At 42.3% G+C, this 19,635-nt stretch overlaps 1 protein-coding gene across 2 annotated transcripts in view; it reads right to left on the reverse strand.

Annotated features, from left to right (window-relative positions):
- Positions 1-19,635, reverse strand: part of LOC130209279 (A disintegrin and metalloproteinase with thrombospondin motifs 2-like) — a 135,333-nt gene that overhangs the window by 21,803 nt on the left and 93,895 nt on the right. For both annotated transcript variants that reach the window (XM_056438843.1, XM_056438842.1), the window contains one exon: positions 3,550-3,755. In XM_056438843.1, the coding sequence (XP_056294818.1) occupies positions 3,550-3,755 (206 nt within the window). The remainder of the gene's footprint in view (positions 1-3,549; positions 3,756-19,635) is intronic.

Consider the following 19,635-nt stretch of genomic DNA (forward strand, 5'->3'; position numbering starts at 1 on the left):
AAAAACACCCTCAGCTGCCGATGAGACTGAACTGAGTCATCAAATAAAATTTGGCTAGAGTGCTACATAAATTAGATAAGACTTTGGACAGCTTTTCGACATCTTTTTGTCAACACACTTGGGAATATTTAAAAATGTGAGACCCAGAAATTGTAGCTCTCAGTCTGACAGTGCTCCTCACAACTCTGTGACACTTCCAGCTAACAAGGTGTCTATTATTACCTGGACTACCTCTCCTTTCCCAGCTCTTCCTACCACTTAATAAGATGTCTTTCTCTGCCTCCAGGAGCTTTGGTAACGACAAGACTGAACGATCAACACCACTTCCAGATAGCTGTTGCAGAAATTATGCTTATCACATACCGGAGCCGACTAAATAAACTTCAGTATGCCAATATGTATCATTTACATTAAACATACAGTGGTGCCACTCCCTCACCAGCAGTGGTATTCATATCCATGGAGAATGTGATTAACACCTATCCAAAGGTCTCCATTAAGGGGCGAGACAGAGAGGAGACATACAGATCCCTTTTAGCCACTAAATCTAACACCATGTACGCCACAGGAAGATTACTGCACAATGGCCTCCACTTGGCATTTGGCACATATCATATTTTACAGGATTTACCACAACATTATTACTACAACACTCTCTCACTTTGTCACCCATGGCCAATCGAAACATCGCACACAACCATTCTACCTGAATAGCCATTTATCCTCCCTTTCCCTTTTCTTTTTTTCTAACTCACCTCACTGTATCTTATTCATTCATTTCTTTTCCTGTGTTGCCCTTTTCTTTCTCTCTCTCTCTATCTCTCTTGAAATTTGACAATGGTAAACAAAGTCTTTCCTTTCAGGCTTGTTTGTTGTCCTCCCTGTCCATATCTCAGTCAGTATTGCGCCATGTGATCTGATTGAAGTGAGGTAAACACATGGGAAAGGAGTGTGAAGCAAAATCACTAATACACACATTCAACCCAACCTACACATCAAGACACAAAAAACACACTTTGACACTCCCGTTGAACTTCGTAGAAATGATTTAGTGGTTTTCTATGGGGGCGCTTTGATGTCCTTCAGACAGCAGTACCGCCTCCCCCTCCAAAACACACACACAAACGCCCACCTTGACCCCTTGGTTCACTTTGGCATTCAAACAGACTGACGGAGGCAAGAACAGCAGGAGGAAGACGCAGAGTGTAATTACAAAACACAATGGATTTGTGAAAATAAGAAATTCAAGAAACAATGCAAACATTGTAGTTTAACAGTACAACCTTTCGTAATAAAACGCAAGCACTTTATTTCTCCTTTGAGGGTGCCTGTAAGACTGTGCAACAGCTGCTGCAACTAACGGCAGAGGAGTACTTTACACACTTTGTCCATGGTGTGTTTAAAGTGTAAACACAGATGACTTTCTAAGAGTTTGGAGAGGAATCTAGAGGAGTTTAAGGACAGATGAACAGGTGGAAACAGGAAGTGAAGTGAGGAGACATCATGATATAAATTTGATGGTTTAAAAAATGTCAGAACAGGGCCCTTACTTCCTTACTACCAGTGTTATCACTCACATTATACTCAGAATGTTCTTTAACATTGGTGTGGATTTGTTGCCATAAATTACCCAAGTCAGGGAGAAGTACCAATGCTGAAGAGCTCAGTGTGGAGCTGCTGAGAGAAAGACAGCGAGGGAACGAAACAAACCAGAGAGAGAGAGAGAGATAAAGAGAGAGAGAGAGAGAGAGAGAGACAGAGGACACCCATCCTGAAGTGAGCAAAGCAAACGTTCAAGAAAGTCGCCCAGATGCCACGCGTGGGAGGCGGCCCTTATTTATTTATTTCTGTTTATCTGGCTGTCAGTAATTTATTCCGAATGCGCTGTTTAAAATACTCCTTCTCCCTCTGTCTCACCATCTCTTCCCCACAGATTAGAGGGGGGCTGCGACAGGGCTGCGTATTCTGCTCACCTATATCGTCTAACAGATATCTAAAAGGGGAGGCAAAGAGCACAGCGGCTCTTGTTCTTTCTCAAGCGCCGAGCTGAGACAAAGAGGTGTGGTAGGATCTGTTGCTGTAGGCTTGCAGCTGCATAACAGTCGGAGATCGGTTCCTTGCGCAGTGGGTCGCAAAACACAAGCAAAAGCAAACAGGCCACGCACACAAACAGGATGAGCGCTCGCACGCGTGCAAACGTGTGCAAACAGCACTCTCACCGCAGGTTTAATTTACAAAGATTTAAGTATGCAGTTTGTTCATTGCCACACCAACACACAAGCACATGTAGAAACACGCAAACACACACACACACACACACAGACACACACACACCTGGGAGTTTGAGTGCTTGGCTAAGTGTTGTTGTGGCCTGGAGCACACTGCCTGCTGTTTCTGCATCTCTCTCTTTTTCTCTCTCTCTCTCTCGCTCTCACACGCACTAACACTCTTACACTCACTCACACACACACAAATACACGCGCACACACTTGAATGATGACATGACACAAAGCCTGATGAAATGATATGTAGAAGCCCCTTCAGAGCACAGGGCTCACCTAACACACACACACACACACTCACTCAAACAAATGAAATCTCATCATATTCAGATAGAGAAGAAAGGATTACCCGCGGCTGATTGCTGGATGAGAACATGTAGGAAGGGAATTGAATCCTCATTTAGTTGGTGTGTGTGTGTGTGTATGAGTGTGTGTGTGTGTGTTACCCTCTTTCTTTGACCTCCCTGTGACTTACTTTCTATTCAACTCAAATGAAACAGCTTTCCCATTTAATGGGTTTATTTTTTTTTAAAGCAAGAGAAGTAATGTAATTTCATCATTTCTGATGATGGGTGTACGTGAAGATGCATTCATACGTTTGTGTGATAGCATGCTGTATGTGTGGTGTGCAGTGGTGGGAAAATACCACAGTAAATATACCACAAGTAAATGTCTTGCATTTTTTAGATTAGATTAGATTAGATTGATTTGTATATATATACAAAAACTTAATATGATATAAAAATATGTTTAAGGTTGTGCAACTCCTTAACTTCTGTTGTGTAGTTTTATCTACAGCAATTCATATTCTATAAGATCATCATATGTGTAGCCGTATCTCATAGTCAACTCCTCTTGAGCTCAGAAAAACTGCCTGTTTTCAGCTTTGTGTCGATGTAATTTCCAGCTGATACAAGAGGGGTTTATTTAGCTGAAGAACTACAAGAATAATCTTCTAAACCAAGAAGAACACTTCATCCTTCAGTTAGTAAGAAACACTCTGATTCTTTTTGTTTTTGTTTTCACTGTACAGGAAAAGTATCAGGCGTTGTAATAATTTTCAGTTATTTGTAGTGCTTTATGTAGTGGAGTAGAACAATGTAGCTAAAAAAGAGGGAAATACCCAAGTATTTCAAATTTGAACAATACTAAAATAACCATTATGTCAGCAATTTACAGTTGCAGTTGCCCAGTTCTTTTAATGGACATGTATTCTCTGCCTGTGTTTTTGTACATGTGTCTAACTCTGTGTGACAGCAACACTTACAATGTTCATGAGTGTGAGCAGGTACTTCTGGACGTGCTCCTTCCCGTGAAACTGGACCACCGAGTCGTCGACGCCCAGCAGCACCTCGATGTTGTAGGCCCTGTCCAGGCTCTGCCTGCGCATTCGCCCCGCTCGCGTGTGGTTGATACTCTGCTCCACACCGCGGTACAGAGACTCCAGGTCCATCAGACTGCCGAGGTCCGCACCTGGAGATCAACACGTTACAGGGTTATTTAAGTCATACAGAATTGGCACATGAGCTCACAGGAGAGATTGAAATGACGTTGATGACGAATGTCGAACAAATCTCAGTCTCTCTGCAAAGTTTGACTTTGATAAAGTGAAGCAGAACGACAAAAAAGAGGTTTCAGGAAAGACAGGCCAGGCGAGATTTCCAAATCTGTCATTTTGGAAATCTGTGTGCCATTTAAAATATATATATTTTTAGATATATAAGGCTATATATTTAACTTTTATATCACTGATGGTGTTCAATACATCCACATACAGCAGCAGTGTTGGGCAAGTTACTGAAAATTAGTAATTAGTTACAGTTACTCATTACTTCTTTTAAAAGTAATTTAATTACTTTACCAGTTACTGTATATCAAAAGTAATTAGTTACTAGGGAAAGTAACTGTTAAGATACTTTTATGTCTGCTTTTTTAATGTAATGAACAGTACTGAACAGTCAAACACAATAAACATATTTTTTAGACCTATTTATTGCAATCAACAGGGCAACAGGCCTTCAAATCAAGCAGTAGTACAAAAGTCCCTTTTAATACTTAACTTAATACAAAATAACTGTCTGTCATTTAACAGTGTTTTTTTTACCACATTAGGCCCAATAAAATAAAAGTGATTGGCCTACAGTATTAACACTAATTAAAAGAGAAAACAAAGGTGCCTTGAGGTGCTGCATATAATTGAATATGTGATTTAACAAAAGGTTAACAAAATGTTTTAACAAACATGCCTCATAAGGCAAAGCTAAATATAGATAAGAGATGAGATTCTCAACAAATGTTAAAATGGGCTAACAAGTCTCATCTCTCACCTCTGACCAGTAGCCACAACATTGCTAGCTCTCAAACCAGTTATTGTACCTCAAGAGGAGAAGCTTCTCAAACTTTTGATCTGAGAGCCTATTCAATATCAATATCAATATTATATATCAATATTTGCATAATATTTGCAAAGTCTATGGATCGCCATATTTTGGGTGATATAAAAAGGCTAATATTTTAATTCAATTTAATATTTTGCTTGGGAATAGGTTGACAACGCTACAATGATATTAATCAAGGCTACAACGTTAGCCGAATAGTTATGTTGCTAATCATTAGGCCTCTCTCTCTTTACCAGTTGCCACTTGTGTTTGTCCTCTTGAAAATAAATCTGTAAGCTTGGCACATTTGGCAGCATCCTCCTCCAATGCCTTTCTTTTTTCAACCTGGCTTTTCCAGCCCCTCCTGCCCTCTTCCTCCCGTCCATCCTCCCTGACGCGTATCATTGCGGTCGGGCCGGCCCAGCTATCCGTAGCTGAGAAAACTTTTTGGAAAAGACGGCTATGGATCGAACAAACTCTATTTTGGAGGGGTGAACTTCCTCGCATGGGACACCGGTTGTACCATGCGAGGAAGTTCTCCTCTCCCAAATTGAGTTGGTTGGTTCCATAATGGAATGAACCAACTCTATTATTTGGGAGGGGTGAACTTCCTCCCATGGTACAACCCATGCAGAGGCTGTGGTGTCAGAATGCGGAACGTGTGTAGCCCACTTTAAGAGAAGATGGACTAACGTGACAAATGTCAACAAATTCTCGACCGGCCCAGAAGTGAAGCGGCCCACCGGGAACTCTCCCGATTCTCCCGATTACCCACCCCGGGCCTGAGCTAAAGTAGGCCTATCTTGTCTTCTTGTCTACAAGTGTTCATTTTTCACAAAAGAGAGTAACGCGAGTAACGAACTCATTTAAATTTCAGTAATTGTAACTTCGTTAATTGATTAAAAAAAATACTTCGTTACATGCTCGTTACCGCTAATAGTGGAATTACAGTCATGCGTTACTTTGTAACGCGTTACTCCCAACACTGTACAGCAGTAACATACATAATGCCAAACCAAACAAATTAGACAGAGCACATGAATGAGAGTTTAGTGTCTCCAGTCCGCTTGGTTTTTTTCTACAAAATGTTACCATCATGGTGCGGTTTTAGTTTTTTTCTGAGACTTGCAAAATCACAAACCTTTTCTTATTTTTACTTCGGTCGTCACAATACTGATAAAAAAAATAATTAAAAAAAATACAAAATACAAAATACAATAGCAACATTAAATATACGGAGGAATACAAAATATACTGTATATATACAAGGTAGTGATTAAAGTGTATGAACAGTCAGCAGGTTAAAGTGATCCAGTGTTTAAGTGTTTTTGTGGTTTTCGTGGTCCACTGCAAGTTTGTTGTGCAGCTCGACAGCAGCGGGACAACAAACTTGCAGTGGACCACCAAAACCACGAAAACGTAAACATGAGACTGTAAATGCTGACTTCAGTGTCCTCCGAGTGTCCTTCTGTCAAAAGCAGGCCACATGTGATGTCTTTCTTATTGTTTTTTGGCGCATGTGTGTCAACTCACGATTGTGACTGGTGCACATCTGAGCACTGAGGCATTGACCCGACCTGGGTGATATGGTTGTGTATAGTTTTGCTTTGCTTTAGCGCATGAGTGTGCCACACATTGACCTCCATTGTATGGACAAGCACTTATTTGAGCACTTGTTGTCTGTGTGTCTGTCTTCTGTTTACCTTCCAAGAAACCGCAGTTGAGAGAATGAGGCATGTGTGCCACTCGTAACCAGTGGTAACGGTGCGGCTATCCTACACAGATCCTCTCCTAATCAACAAAATATTTCTACTCCCATCTGAATAAAAGCAGCAGATGGTGTTTGCTTAAACACATGGATTAAGATGGCTCCCTCACACTGGGGCTGCCGACCCTGCTCTTTTCTTGGCTGACTACATGCTGGAAAAAACTAAAGAAACTCAATTTGAGGTTATTCTATCGGAAAGTGTGCAACCTACAGGAGCAATGATGTTCAGGTCACAAATCACTTTTGCTTACATACAGTAGGTATGGCAAACAATGTGTTTTGTTGTTTTTGCATTATTAGATGAACTACAGTCCATCCTATTTCTTTTGTTCCCCTTTTTATAGCAAGCAAAGCGTCATGGAAGATACAGAAGATAAACTGTCCTGTCTCCAGAGCCAATGTCATCCTTTCCTCACACGCCATCCTCCCTCTCTCTCATCCTCTTGGTATGTAGACACAGCATGGCCATGGAAGACATGGACGACTGAGTCATGCAGTCTTGAACATGTATTCTCAGTGGATTCAACAAAGCACGGCCAAGGATGACGTGTTCTAGTGTGTGTGCAGGTGCTTGTGTGTGAGCACTGTGGGGACACACATGTCAAACTGGGCCATACTTCCCTGTTCCATCAGGAACTTTGACAGAGTTGAAGACATGCTTTAATAGATATGCTGTTTTTGACAGTCAAGCTGTATTTAGCGGTGCGAGTTGATGCAACACGTGGCACGAGGGGACAGTTGGATTTGACGAATGCAGTTCGAAGAGTTTCGTGAGATGCGAGAAGCAGATTCAGGGAAGACGAGGGGAGAGGAAGAGAGATCTGCCACCTTGTCTCCCAATCAGGAAGGGGCATCCCACTTTTCCACTCCCTCTTATGCAACGTTGCTAAGGCAACAGGCTCATGGGTAAAACAACGACAGCGTGGATAATATTGGCTCCTGAGTCGCTTGCAGAATTAATCTGGAAGTCTGAATATGATCCCATATCTGCCCACATTCCAGTGAATGACATACTTATGACATAGTAGAAGAGGGAGCAAAGATAGAGATTAATATTGAGACAAGACAAGAGACTACGAGAGGAGAGTTTAAAAGATTTAAAGATTTTTGCAGCTCATAATTTTGTTCTGTTTCGTTTCATAGTTCCTCTCTCTATTTCTCTCTCTCACACACAAACACACGCACATACACACACACGCAGTGTGAACATGTCTTCTCCTTGTTAGTTGAGGAAGCTGGATTTAGGGCGGTGGCCTCCCTAGTTAAAACTGCGTTTAACGAGCCTAATGTCATAACCACACCATCTGTTTTTAAAGACAGGTCCAGATATTTGTACCTTTTGCTTATGTAACGTTAAAGCAAAACACAGAAAAAAAGATTATTGCGTTTTCACATTTAAGTCGCCGCCTTCACAAAATGGAATGAGACAATGCGGGGAAATTGCATAACACGGGGCCACAGCTGTAAGGTAAGTGGAAGGAGCAAAGCAGAGATAACCCAAAGCGACACCGGCAGAGTGGAAAACAAGCCGCGACTGAACCGAAAGGTTGGAAGGTGCTCGACCAGGTGGCGAGCTCCAACTCTTTAAACCTCTCTGTTCTCGTCCCACCTCTGTCCTTGCTTACACTCGCCGGAACACTATTTTTTTCTTGCTTCAGCTGTCTTGGAGAAAGTTCTTCAGACAGAACTGCCGAGGAATAAGATGAAAGAGAGATTGAGGGTGGCGGTGAGGGAGGTGAGAGGTAGAACAGAGGGGTGTGATGGATATGAGAAGAGAGGAGGAGGACCTTGGGTGTTTTGAGTTCCGCTTCAAGCTCCTACTGTGATGGAGAATATCGCTCGCTTGTAGAACATCTGAGTCTCTCTGTGTGACGGCGGGCAAAGCGTCAGGGTGCGGCACCGCGCTCCTCACAGCAATCGCTTACATTGGCCTCTGAAACCAAACTGTTACCACCCTCAACCTACATATCGGGGATTGATCATAACAATGTTCATTTGTCTTTTCTCTCAGTTCCAAACCGCCTCCTCCCACACACACACACACACACACACACACACACACACACACACACCGCCCTCTCCTCCCAAGTATTCTCATTCAGGTGGGGTCTAGAGCGCGGCCTTATTAGGAGACAAAGGTTCTTTGTCTTTCAACCTTTGCAAAATGTCAAGAATGTCTGGTTGCCCGCTGAATACCAGGTGGGGAGAGGGGGGGGGGGGCGGGAGAGTAAGGAGAGACTAAGCCACAACAGGAGAGAGAGAGAGAAAGAATGGTGATGATAATTCAGGTCAATCCATATCTTACTATTACAGTTTTTTTCAATCGCTAACAAGCGCTTACTCATACTTCAGATACTTTTTCTAAACTCTTAACACAGACTCACACCTACAAAGCACAATTGGCCAAATGGATAATTTTCTTGTCAAAAGCACATGTTGTTAAATATATATGAACTCTTCATTTCAAAATAGAACACATCTTTTTCTGCAGACACTAACTTTACCAAAACACTGGAAATCTGACTCAAAATGAAATTATTCTGTCAAAGAATAACTCTTGTTTTCACTTCACAAGCTCCTTCCAGTCAATCAAAGTACACCAGGTTGCAAAACACTGGCTGTTGCTGACATTACAAAAACTGCATAGACTTTTATGTTTCAGTTTTACAGGTATTTGCATGCAAAACATGCAATCCACTGTTTTTACACTACATTTCTTGGTTGGGAACTGTATGTCCACATGTAATGTTCACATTCAAAAGCATTCCAGTAAAAACCTAATCAGTTTTTTTCTCTTTACTGTTTACTACAGGAGGTACAGTACAAATACTGTTTACAGTATGATGGAACAGAAAAAGTTTGACAGTATTGCTTACAGTGAACAAAATATCCAAGAAACACACAAGAGCATTCTGAACAAAAAAACAACGGCAACAAGTCCAAATAAAAAGGGGGGGACTATTGTGCCTTTAAAAAAGTTCAATCCAAAGTTTTTATTTTATTTATTTTTTAACAAATAAACTATGTTTTGGGGCAACGGCTGCAATAGCTGATTGACCAACATTCGGTTGTAGGCGGTGTCTGTGTGATCAACATCTCAACCGGTCATAATCAAAATTTAAATTCTAATCCAAAACTTGCTAAAACATATTTCTCAAAAACATTCCAAACTTACCTACCATCAGGAGGAGATGGGGAATCAATTGTTTGTTTATTATCAGCTGAGATATATTGTTTTATAACTGATATCATTGCAGAACAGGTTTTGAGACTGTATCTATGGTTTGGAATATTGTGTTTGCCATTGTGGGATGTTGTGTGTTAACATTCGTAAATAATACAAAAACAATCCATCATTTTGTTGGGAGGTATAGTTCGTCTGTTCAGAAAATGTAAGCATTGTGGAAATGTGTTCACTGACTGCATATTGTTTGAAAACGACATGAAATGTGTGAATGGTACGGCCACAAAAGACCGATGCTGTGCTAATTGTGTTTAGAGTTTTGAAAATGTGACCACTGTTTGGACAAACGCTTGGTAGCGCCTCAAAAAACCTGTAAGCAAGGGTCTGTGGTTTAAGGTGAACTTTGTCCCTCAAAAACAACAAAATAACTGCCACGTTTTTGTAATGTGAATTGCGATTTATGTAACAAAGTAAACTCAGTTAAATACAATATTAACACAGAGGAAATATAATATAGTGAAGTAGTGACACTAAACCAGAAATACAATACACACTCTTTTACAGCAACACCAAATTTACTGAATAAAAGACACAAAACAGTCAACTTCTTCTGTTATTTTCTAAATGAACAAATGAACATGTCTTAATGGGCCGGGTGGCCCTTGCTATCATAGCCAACTTTTCACCTCGTTCAGAAACGCAATAAACAATTCGGCCTTTACATTTTATATGTCGTAGAACATAGTTATTTTCAATACCTCAGACTGTATCCGCAAGTCTCACAGTTCATGGTAAAGTCTTGTAGGACTTTAAAGTCAATGGGGATGTTAATTTAGGTGGTTAAGTGTGGTAAGAGCTGCTGAATTACAAGATGATGTGCTATAAACCTTCTTTGCACGGGATGACTTCTTCCTGGGGACTTTGTGTGATTTAGAAATCACCCCACCTCAACTGTAATGTAGTGCTTCACATTCACAAGGCACATTCTGAACATCCACTTAAATACAATATATTTGAGAGATGAGCCTCCAGAATCTGCACTCAAAATGTTGTAAAATATTTATAAAATATATGGCTTAATATATGGTTTGACAAATTAAGAACATGGCGGGATTAAGATCACAGACGAATTCCACAATTATTAAAAATAACTAGCGGTTCCCAGGTAATACTGCTGTCGAACAGTAAAGGGATTACTGTGTATTTATTTGGTACTTGTATTTGAGGCTTTAATGATGGATTATTTTTGCATTATTGGTTGTGCAGATTTCTAATAGTTATTTGAAAAATTGGATGTTTAGTTACAGTAAAAATGTTGCCTATTGTCATATTGTCAAATATGAATAACAAGAGTGTCAGTGGGCCGTTACTGCTTACCTGAGTTCAAGGTTTTCTGTCCAGCTGGAGGCACAGTTATCCACACATGTGAACTCATTTACTTATAGACACGTCAAGGCATGGACATTTTGTCTCCACCGGTGACAGTTTTATGGGTTGTCGTGGTGACGAGTGGCTCGGACAGCAGACCGTAGCATGTGGGCAGGTAGCGACATGCCACGCTGTCCCACACAATGTTCCCAAACTGAATGCTCATTATTTCTAAGCTCCCATATGACAGCTGTAAAGACTGTAGCGTGTGGAACCCATAGTGAACTACGCTTCCCATAATCATACTGCCGTTAATTATTTAGATTGGCAATCAGCAATCTAATTTTACATGGACAGCTCCCTGTAGACCATAATGATTATTCATACATCAAGCAATGAACTTTGCCCATTTATTAATAACCGCTTTAGGTTGACGCTTTAAGGCCGTTTATTTTCACTGGTGATTTCAATATTGTTGATGAGTTGTTTTGAATGGTCGAGCCTTGACTGTGACCAAAGATTCATAATATTTAGGGTGATGCATGATATCTTCCGTGCTCCCTGAAGTGGAGCAAAGGACCATTTTTTATATTGCATGAAGCAGCCTTTATCATCAGCAGCGAGAGGGCCACCTATCCACAGTGCTGCTTGTTTTGTCTGTTTGGATTTCTGGTGGTTCAGGAGACAAGGCAACCTTTAGCTCTCCCCTCTTACATAACTTTCTGTCTGTCAGAACGACTCCGGGCTCCCCCTGTGTCCTGGTTTATTAGACGAGCTGAGCTATTTCTTCATTAAGTCTAAATGCAGAGTTACCTGCAGACTCACAATGCAAAGCAGCCCCACTGAAACAACAGTGGTTCGAAACGGACAGAATTCACACCCATGAGATTGCGCATGTTGTCACACATGAGCATAAGTTGAGTGGCGATATTCATCACAAGCTGCAAAGAGCCTTGTGAGCGCCTCTTGTCACATCAATAATTACAGCAAAGAAGACCGGCCCATGTAGAATTTGCAAACACATGTCAAAACACAGTAATCCAATCATTGCCATCCACAGAGGCATTAATGTTGGCAAAGATCAATCACAACCTCAAACTCTCTCTCTCGTCTCTCTGGTGCTCGATGTAAACTGCAGAGCCTTAGTGTCCAATAAGACAGCAAAGCCAGGCTGATATATAAGGCTTACTGCAGGTCTCATCCAGTCTGAAACGGACCTGTCTGAGTGCCTGTCTACCTGTCCTTTCCTGTGTCTGTCTATATCTGCTTCAGAGAGCCAGGCATTTATAAAGGTCTCTTATGAAATCAAAACGTAGGAGAACTCTTCATCTACGACAGGGCAGCGAAGATTTGGATTGGATTGGAAACACACAGCAGCAGCAGTATGCAGACCACCGTGTACACGGGACATTCTTCGTCTACATCTCTTACCTTCACATCAAGCTCCACTTCCTGTCCACTTTAAGAAAACTATGGATCAATCTTACAGGGAATTGGCGTGTGCATCAACAGAGAGATAAAGAGAGAGAGGCTGACAGCAAGGAGCAAGGTCCGGCTCCCAGAGAACCTATAAATCTCTGCAGAGACAGCTTCCCGCTTGCTTGAAGGGTTTGTGCCCCCCTTGCCAGCTCCCTCCCCAGCCCTGCCTCTGCCTGTCCCCTCTCTGCTTCTGTCACTTCATCCTCTAATCTCATATATCAACCCTGTCTCCTGAAATTGATGCCCCTATACAATTCATATGTTTGCAGTAAACGTTATGCTGCCGCGATTATGTTTTTAATCAACATAAAGAGGACATGTTTATATCGTACCTACCTGCAAAATGTTCCCTGTCAACATCTCTCCTTATCCTCTACAGTATTTGCTTTTGTAACCAAAGCATGCTGGACAGTTAGCTGGACCCAGAATGCACAGGGTTTTAAAAACAGAACAGGAATGACTTTACAGGTGGTCTAGCAATAATAATAACAAGAAACACGAAGAAATCAAGTTAAAGTTCAGCGCTTGACATTATAAAAAATAAACAAAACAAAACAAAACAAAAATAACAAAACAAAAAAAAGGAAAAAATAATAGTCATAATACCATCATGTTATATATATATATATATAATATATAATATATATATACTGTAAATATATAATAAAATAAAACATGATAATATGAGGTTGGAGGTGGGTGCACTGGTGTCAGCAGATCAATATCTATGTAAGTGGTACTACACATTTCCTCGGACCCTTTTTTTTTAAATAAAAAAAGAATGTTTTATTCAATTTGACTGAGGCTGACTTTGTTAATTTCCAACCAAATATGGATTTGTTTTGGCCACTTGGGGCAAGCACAATACACTGGAAACACAACACTGACATATCACCTTAAGAAGGTATTATGACGAAAGAAACAGCGGCTTATTTACATCCATCCAACAATGAGCAACATTAGCATTCATTGTTTAGTGTTCACTGACATCTCAGCTCAGTTCTATCGTTTGTTTTTGTATCAGCTAAATGCTCCGATATTTTCACCAACTTGTCACTAACTCTATCGGTCTGCTGAGGAGGCTCTTGACTCACTTTTCTTTTCCTGAGATAAAACAACTGTGTGTTGAGATCTTTTAAATCCCACCCCCCCCCCAAAAAAGCATGATCAAATCTAGAATCTTGTTTCCTGCTCCGCCTTTCTCCTTTCCTCTCTGCTCCTAACCTTATTTCTCCTCACAAATAGCCAAAAGAAATGTCCTGTCGTGGCTGTGAAGTACTCAAAAAACAGCCAACGCCAGCCACCTGAGACACCCAGGACCACAGTTATTATGACAGCCACACATCTGTCAACCTGAGCACTGCAGGGATGAAGGGAGTAGAGATGGAGGAGGAGGAGAGAGAGAGAGCAGAAATGGACACAAATAAAAGTGGAGAAGCAAAAACATGACAAGATTAAAAAAAGACATGGGATAACAAAGCAGAGCGATGTTCTCACCCAAGCCAGATACAAAAGCTTGGATTACAATCCGAACCTGTTTCTTAAACCCAGCGCCTATGAAGGTGAAACCACTGAGTCATTTTCTACATTCTATCAACTTTCATAACCAGAGGGCGATATTTTTTTATATTATTAATTAGCAACATTTAGCAGCTTGAGAAGTCAGCCAACCAAACCGACTAATAACACACTTTAAACATGACTCAAGTGCTCAAATATACCTGGACAAAGTGCCACTGGCAGTGCCTTGGTGTTCATGCATAGAACTGCTAACCTGCAGCGAACCAGAGGTGTCACACAAGGTGCCCCAACAGTCTCATGCATTTGGGCCCTTTAGTCACTCCTCCTCTTTTCTTTGATTTACAGCTCCACATCCTGTCGTTCTCATTTTCATCACTCACGATTGACATTTTCTGAAGAGATAGACAGCCACAGGTGGACCAGTAACAACTTGCCCCACAGGTGAAGCAGTTGAGAGCAGTCAAATAAACAAAAGAAACAGCTCACCTGTGTGAATGGCCGACATTAATAGGTTGCAGGTGTCTCCATGACCACCTATACAAGCTCCCCTCTGCAACTAACCCTCTGTTGTTGCATTCTCTTCTTTCCTGCTTCCTTAATTTCCTCTTTTATTCATTAAATGTACTCTTTGAAAGGGTAGATCAAGGTGTGAAACAATATGTATGCAAATGTTCTCACCTAGCAGGTCCTCAGCATGCCTTCCAAAGGGCGGCAGGATGAGAATTTATCTTCCAATATTACCTCATCACAAATGATAATGACACACATGTAAGCCAGGCTGTAACATAGTTAGAGACCATCTCTAACCCAGCTACATAAGCAGTGCAGTACATCACTAGAGATATCATTTGAATGTTTTCAACAATTAAGGCGTGGATACTTGGATTCAACACAGACCGGAAAAACATGGGACGGCAAATAAAATAGAAAATAAACAGAGTGTTTCGACCTTAAAAAACTGGCATACTCTTACACCAAGAGTTATTTCTGCCTCGTCGGCCCACAAACGCACAGACGGCTCTTTTCAATTGCACAGTGTTGGAGCCAGACGGGAGAGAATTAATAAAGCACTACAGTGTATCGGTGTTACTAAATTGGCGGTGTTTCATAACAAAGTCTTTCAGAGCAGTTGTCAATTAGAAACAATTAAAAGAGCCATTCATCATTCTTACAAAGGCGGCTCCGTACAGGGAGCAGCGCTGACACAGAGGATGATACAATCTAATCAAAGCCATAATCAGCGAGCGCTCTTTAGCTGAGGCTAGCGCTGATGGAGCTGAGGTATGTCGACTGTATGTAACGATCACGTCACGCTTTTGGACTGAAGCACTGTGTGTATCAAACGAACACAAGGCCACTGAAGCCAAATCTGTGCAGAAGAAGTGACAGAAAAACAGGATACAAAGAAACAGGTTTCAAGTCAATGTGTGTTGATGCTTCAAAACATGCTGTAAAAATCAAACGAATCAACCAGTAGGCGCTTAACAAACACCACTACGGCCTGATCTGTCTGCTGATAGACACACAGTACCCTGCATCATATCTTTCCGGGAAAAACCTTGCAAAGGCTTCCCACGGACGTCCAGATTATCACTGACCGTGTTTACATGCATTCGAATAACTGGCTTAGTCGGACTGAAATCGAATTATCCGTTTCATGTAAACACCTTTGTTCGACTATGTGCGGTCCGACTACGATCCGATTAACACCCCTGGATAACTCGATCCGATCCGGTTGATAATCGCACCTGGATGGAACCGGTGTCTCTGTGAGAGTCACTTTCTTTGACTTCTCCAGTGCATTTAACACCATCCAGCCACTGCTGCTGAGTGAGAAGCTGCGGGTGGTCGGTGTGGATGCGTCCACCATCTCCTGGATCACTGACTACCTCACAGGCAGACCACAGTTTGTCAGAATGCTGTCTGGAACGGTGGTCAGTGATGTTGAGCCCCCAGTGAACTGTCCTGTCTCCCTTCCTCTTCCCCCTGTACACCAGTGACTTCCAGTACAACACGGAGTCATGCCATCTGCAGAAGTACTCTGATGATTCTGCAGTGGTCGGGTGTAAGGATGGACGGGAGGAGGAGTACAGGGCAGTGGTGTGAGAACCACCTGCGGCTGAACGTGGCCAAGACCAGAGAGATGGTGGTGGACTTACCTCTGAGTGTCCTGGGAGTGGACGTGGACATGGTGGAGGAGTACAAGTACCTGGGCGTTCCATCGACAGCCGACTGAACTGGAAGGCCAACATCAACGCTGTGTACAAGAAGGGATGAGTCGACTTTTCCCTGAGAAAGCTTCGATCCTTCAACGTGTGCAGCAAGATGCTGGAGTTATTCTACCAGTCGGTTGTGGCCAGTGTGCTGCACTTTGCCATTGTCTGCTGGGGAGCAGCATCGGCCCGTGACACCAGCCGTCTTAACAAACTGGTTAGGAAGGCTGGCTCCATCATCGGCTGCCAGCTGGAGCACCTGGAACAGGTGGTGGAGAGGAGGACGTTGAAGAAACTGGTGTCCATATTGGACAACCCGGACCACCCTCTCCACCACCTCCTACAGGGACAGAGGAGTACTTTCTCCAACGCCTCCTCACGCCCGCTGCCACAGGACAGATACAGGAGAACATTCCTGCCGGGGCCTGAGGCTCTACAACAGTTCACCTCTTGCCAGATCACCCTAACCCTTCTTATATTTGTGTTTTTTATTTTTATTTTTATTCTTGTGTGTTGCTGCTACTGGCTCGACAAATTTCCCCTTGGGGATTAATAAAGTATATATCTATATCTATCTATCTATCTATCTATCTAATTCGACTATCGCGGCATGTAACGGTGAATTGGATTAGGAACTGGACTTTGCGTCTTTGCGCATGCTTGAGATCCCGCCGCCCTCCTCCCTCCCTCCCTCCCATGTCGTGACCCGGAAGTCGAAAGAGGCGATAAGTTGTCACTGCCGGCAGCCTGGCCGGCAGAAAACAAACAAACAACGCTATGGAGAACACAAGAGCCACCACACATTTCTGGACCGAAGAGCAGACAAAATTTATGCTTCACCTTGCTCTCTGTTCGCCATCTTTCTCGAAATGTTGATGTTGTTGTTGTTGGTTGTTGTTGGTAGTGGTGAAGAGGTCAAGCGGAAATGGCTGTTTCACCACGAGTTGTAATGAAAACAGCGCCACCTATCGTATCGGATATGACATGCTTTCGGCCAATGATTCGAATTACTCACTGCCATGTATATTGGGATAACAGCAGATCCCCCAAAAGATAGCATAGTCCGACTAAAGCAAGATTCTAATTATACCATCATGTAAACGCACTGACTGCTTTGTTGGTAACCAAGAGAGAGGAGATCTTAATGCAAAGATGCACTGGGGGAACGCATCCCGGACACAATATGTCTCTGCACATCCAACTTCCCCAGCTCTCAGTCCCCCAGAGGTGATTGTGATTGCAAAGGGAGAGGCTACAAACCCCCATCCACCTCCCAGGCATATGGCTAATCAATGCAACCTCTTCCGTGCAACGGTAACTCTATACTTCAGTAGGCAGAGCTACAGCGCTGTCTCTCTATTCTGTCTCTCTATCCTAATGAAGCTCCCAGGTAATCAAATCACTGCACACACAGGCAGATGGCCAATATGGGAACAACCACCGGGGCACTTTGATGGGATCGCAACGAAGTTTTTAAACTTGCCAATGAGTCATTTCTCATCTACCTGCATGTATTAAGCAGAACCAAACTGATTTCAACATGTGGCTAAATGTACTTTTACAGTCCGATGTCACTGACGATGTTTCAGACAGCTGAGAAAACTATCATTAGTGGATGGCGTGACATGACACCATCCTCCTATCTGTTAAATCTGGCTGAAGATGCATTTTCATTTGCTGGACTGGACTCATTTGCTCATTAAACATAAAGACAGCATGCCACTATGGAGCAATGACATGAATGGTATGTGGACGTCTTCTGGAAAGTGTCCACACTATTGAACTTAACATACAGTCTATTAAATAAACACGATTGCCCTCCTTTCAGTAAAACCCCAGAAGCTGAATAGGTGCAGTGACCCAAGTCATTACGTCTACATGATGGACAGATAGTTTAAAGATGATCCATGGATCGTGGGGATGAACGATTTAAGTTGATTCTCAAAACTATTTATTTAGTATCTGTAAATTGTGATGACAATCAATGAAAAAATAATCCCATTTTTAGCAATAATCCCCCCCATATTATAGGATTCAACATGAACTAATAACCTTTTGATTTATATGTTAACAATGACTTAATCAGAAAAACGTTGAATTATTTTCAGACAATGTTTGGCAGCTATGCAGACGAGTGGCTCAGGAGGGCGAACAAGGCTGCTGTATGTCCTCCAGCTCGATTTCAAAAGAGAGGTTATTATACGTTCGCTCCGCTCGGCAACAGCCAACCGACACATCCAGACTGTTTGCTGTCCTGGCTCCTCAGTGGTGGACTATATCTGGATTAAAACACAGATTAGCACAGATAGCACTTACTTATGGTACATGTTGAGGAAATGTTACTTCCTGTATTCTTGTTGTTCTTAGTTTGTACTCTAGGTTGAAATAAATGACATGTAATGTAATGTAATATTATAAATGAATATTATTCCCGCTCTCCCAATTCTCCTCGCTCTACAGAGCAAGTAATACCCACTAATCCTAGACACAGTCAGTGCGTTTACATGATGGTATAATTCGAATCTTGCTTTAGTCGGACTATGCTATCTTTTGGGGGATCTGCTGTTATCCCAATATACATGGCAGTGAGTAATTCGAATCATTGGCCGAAAGCATGTCATATCCGATACGATAGGTGGCGCTGTTTTCATTACAACTCGTGGTGATACAGCCATTTCCGCTTGACCTCTTCACCAACAACAACCAACAACAACAACATCAACATTTCGAGAAAGATGGCGAACAGAGAGCAAGGTTAAGCATAAATTGTGTCTGCTCTTCGGTCCAGAAATGTGTGGTGGCTCTTGTGTTCTCCATAGCGTTGTTTGTTTGTTTTCTGCCGGCCAGGCTGCCGGCAGTGACAACTTATCGCCTCTTTCGACTTCCGGGTCACGACATGGGAGGGAGGGAGGGAGGAGGGCGGCGGGATCTCAAGCATGCGCAAAGATGCAAAGTCCAGTTCCTAATCCAATTCACCGTTACATGCCGCGATAGTCAAATTATCAACCGCATCGGATCGAGTTATCCAGGGGTGTTAATCGGATCGTAGTCGGACCGCACATAGTCGAACAAAGGTGTTTACATGAAACGGATAATTCGATTTCAGTCCGACTAAGCCAGTTATTCGAATGCATGTAAACACGGTCAGAGAGAGGAAGTGGGGATGAGGGAGAGGGAGAGAAAGAGAGAAAGATAAAGAGAGAAAGATAGGAAGAATGTCACTATTTACAGTGTTTATGCTAATTCCTTTCTTTATTGTGTCACGCCCTCACCCTGAGACCTCATCATGTTGGACTGTGGGTGTGAGAAAAAGCACATGTGTGTCTGTTCATGTGTATGTGCTGTCACCTGAGCAAGCCCAGTGTGGAGGACCAGGCGCAGACCAAGGAGTCGCAATCCCCAACAGTGTTCATTTAGAAGGGTTCATGCTGGCAGGGCAGAC

Source organism: Pseudoliparis swirei, chromosome 19 (genome assembly GCF_029220125.1).
Source record: "Pseudoliparis swirei isolate HS2019 ecotype Mariana Trench chromosome 19, NWPU_hadal_v1, whole genome shotgun sequence".
Taxonomy (NCBI): Eukaryota; Metazoa; Chordata; class Actinopteri; order Perciformes; family Liparidae; genus Pseudoliparis; species Pseudoliparis swirei.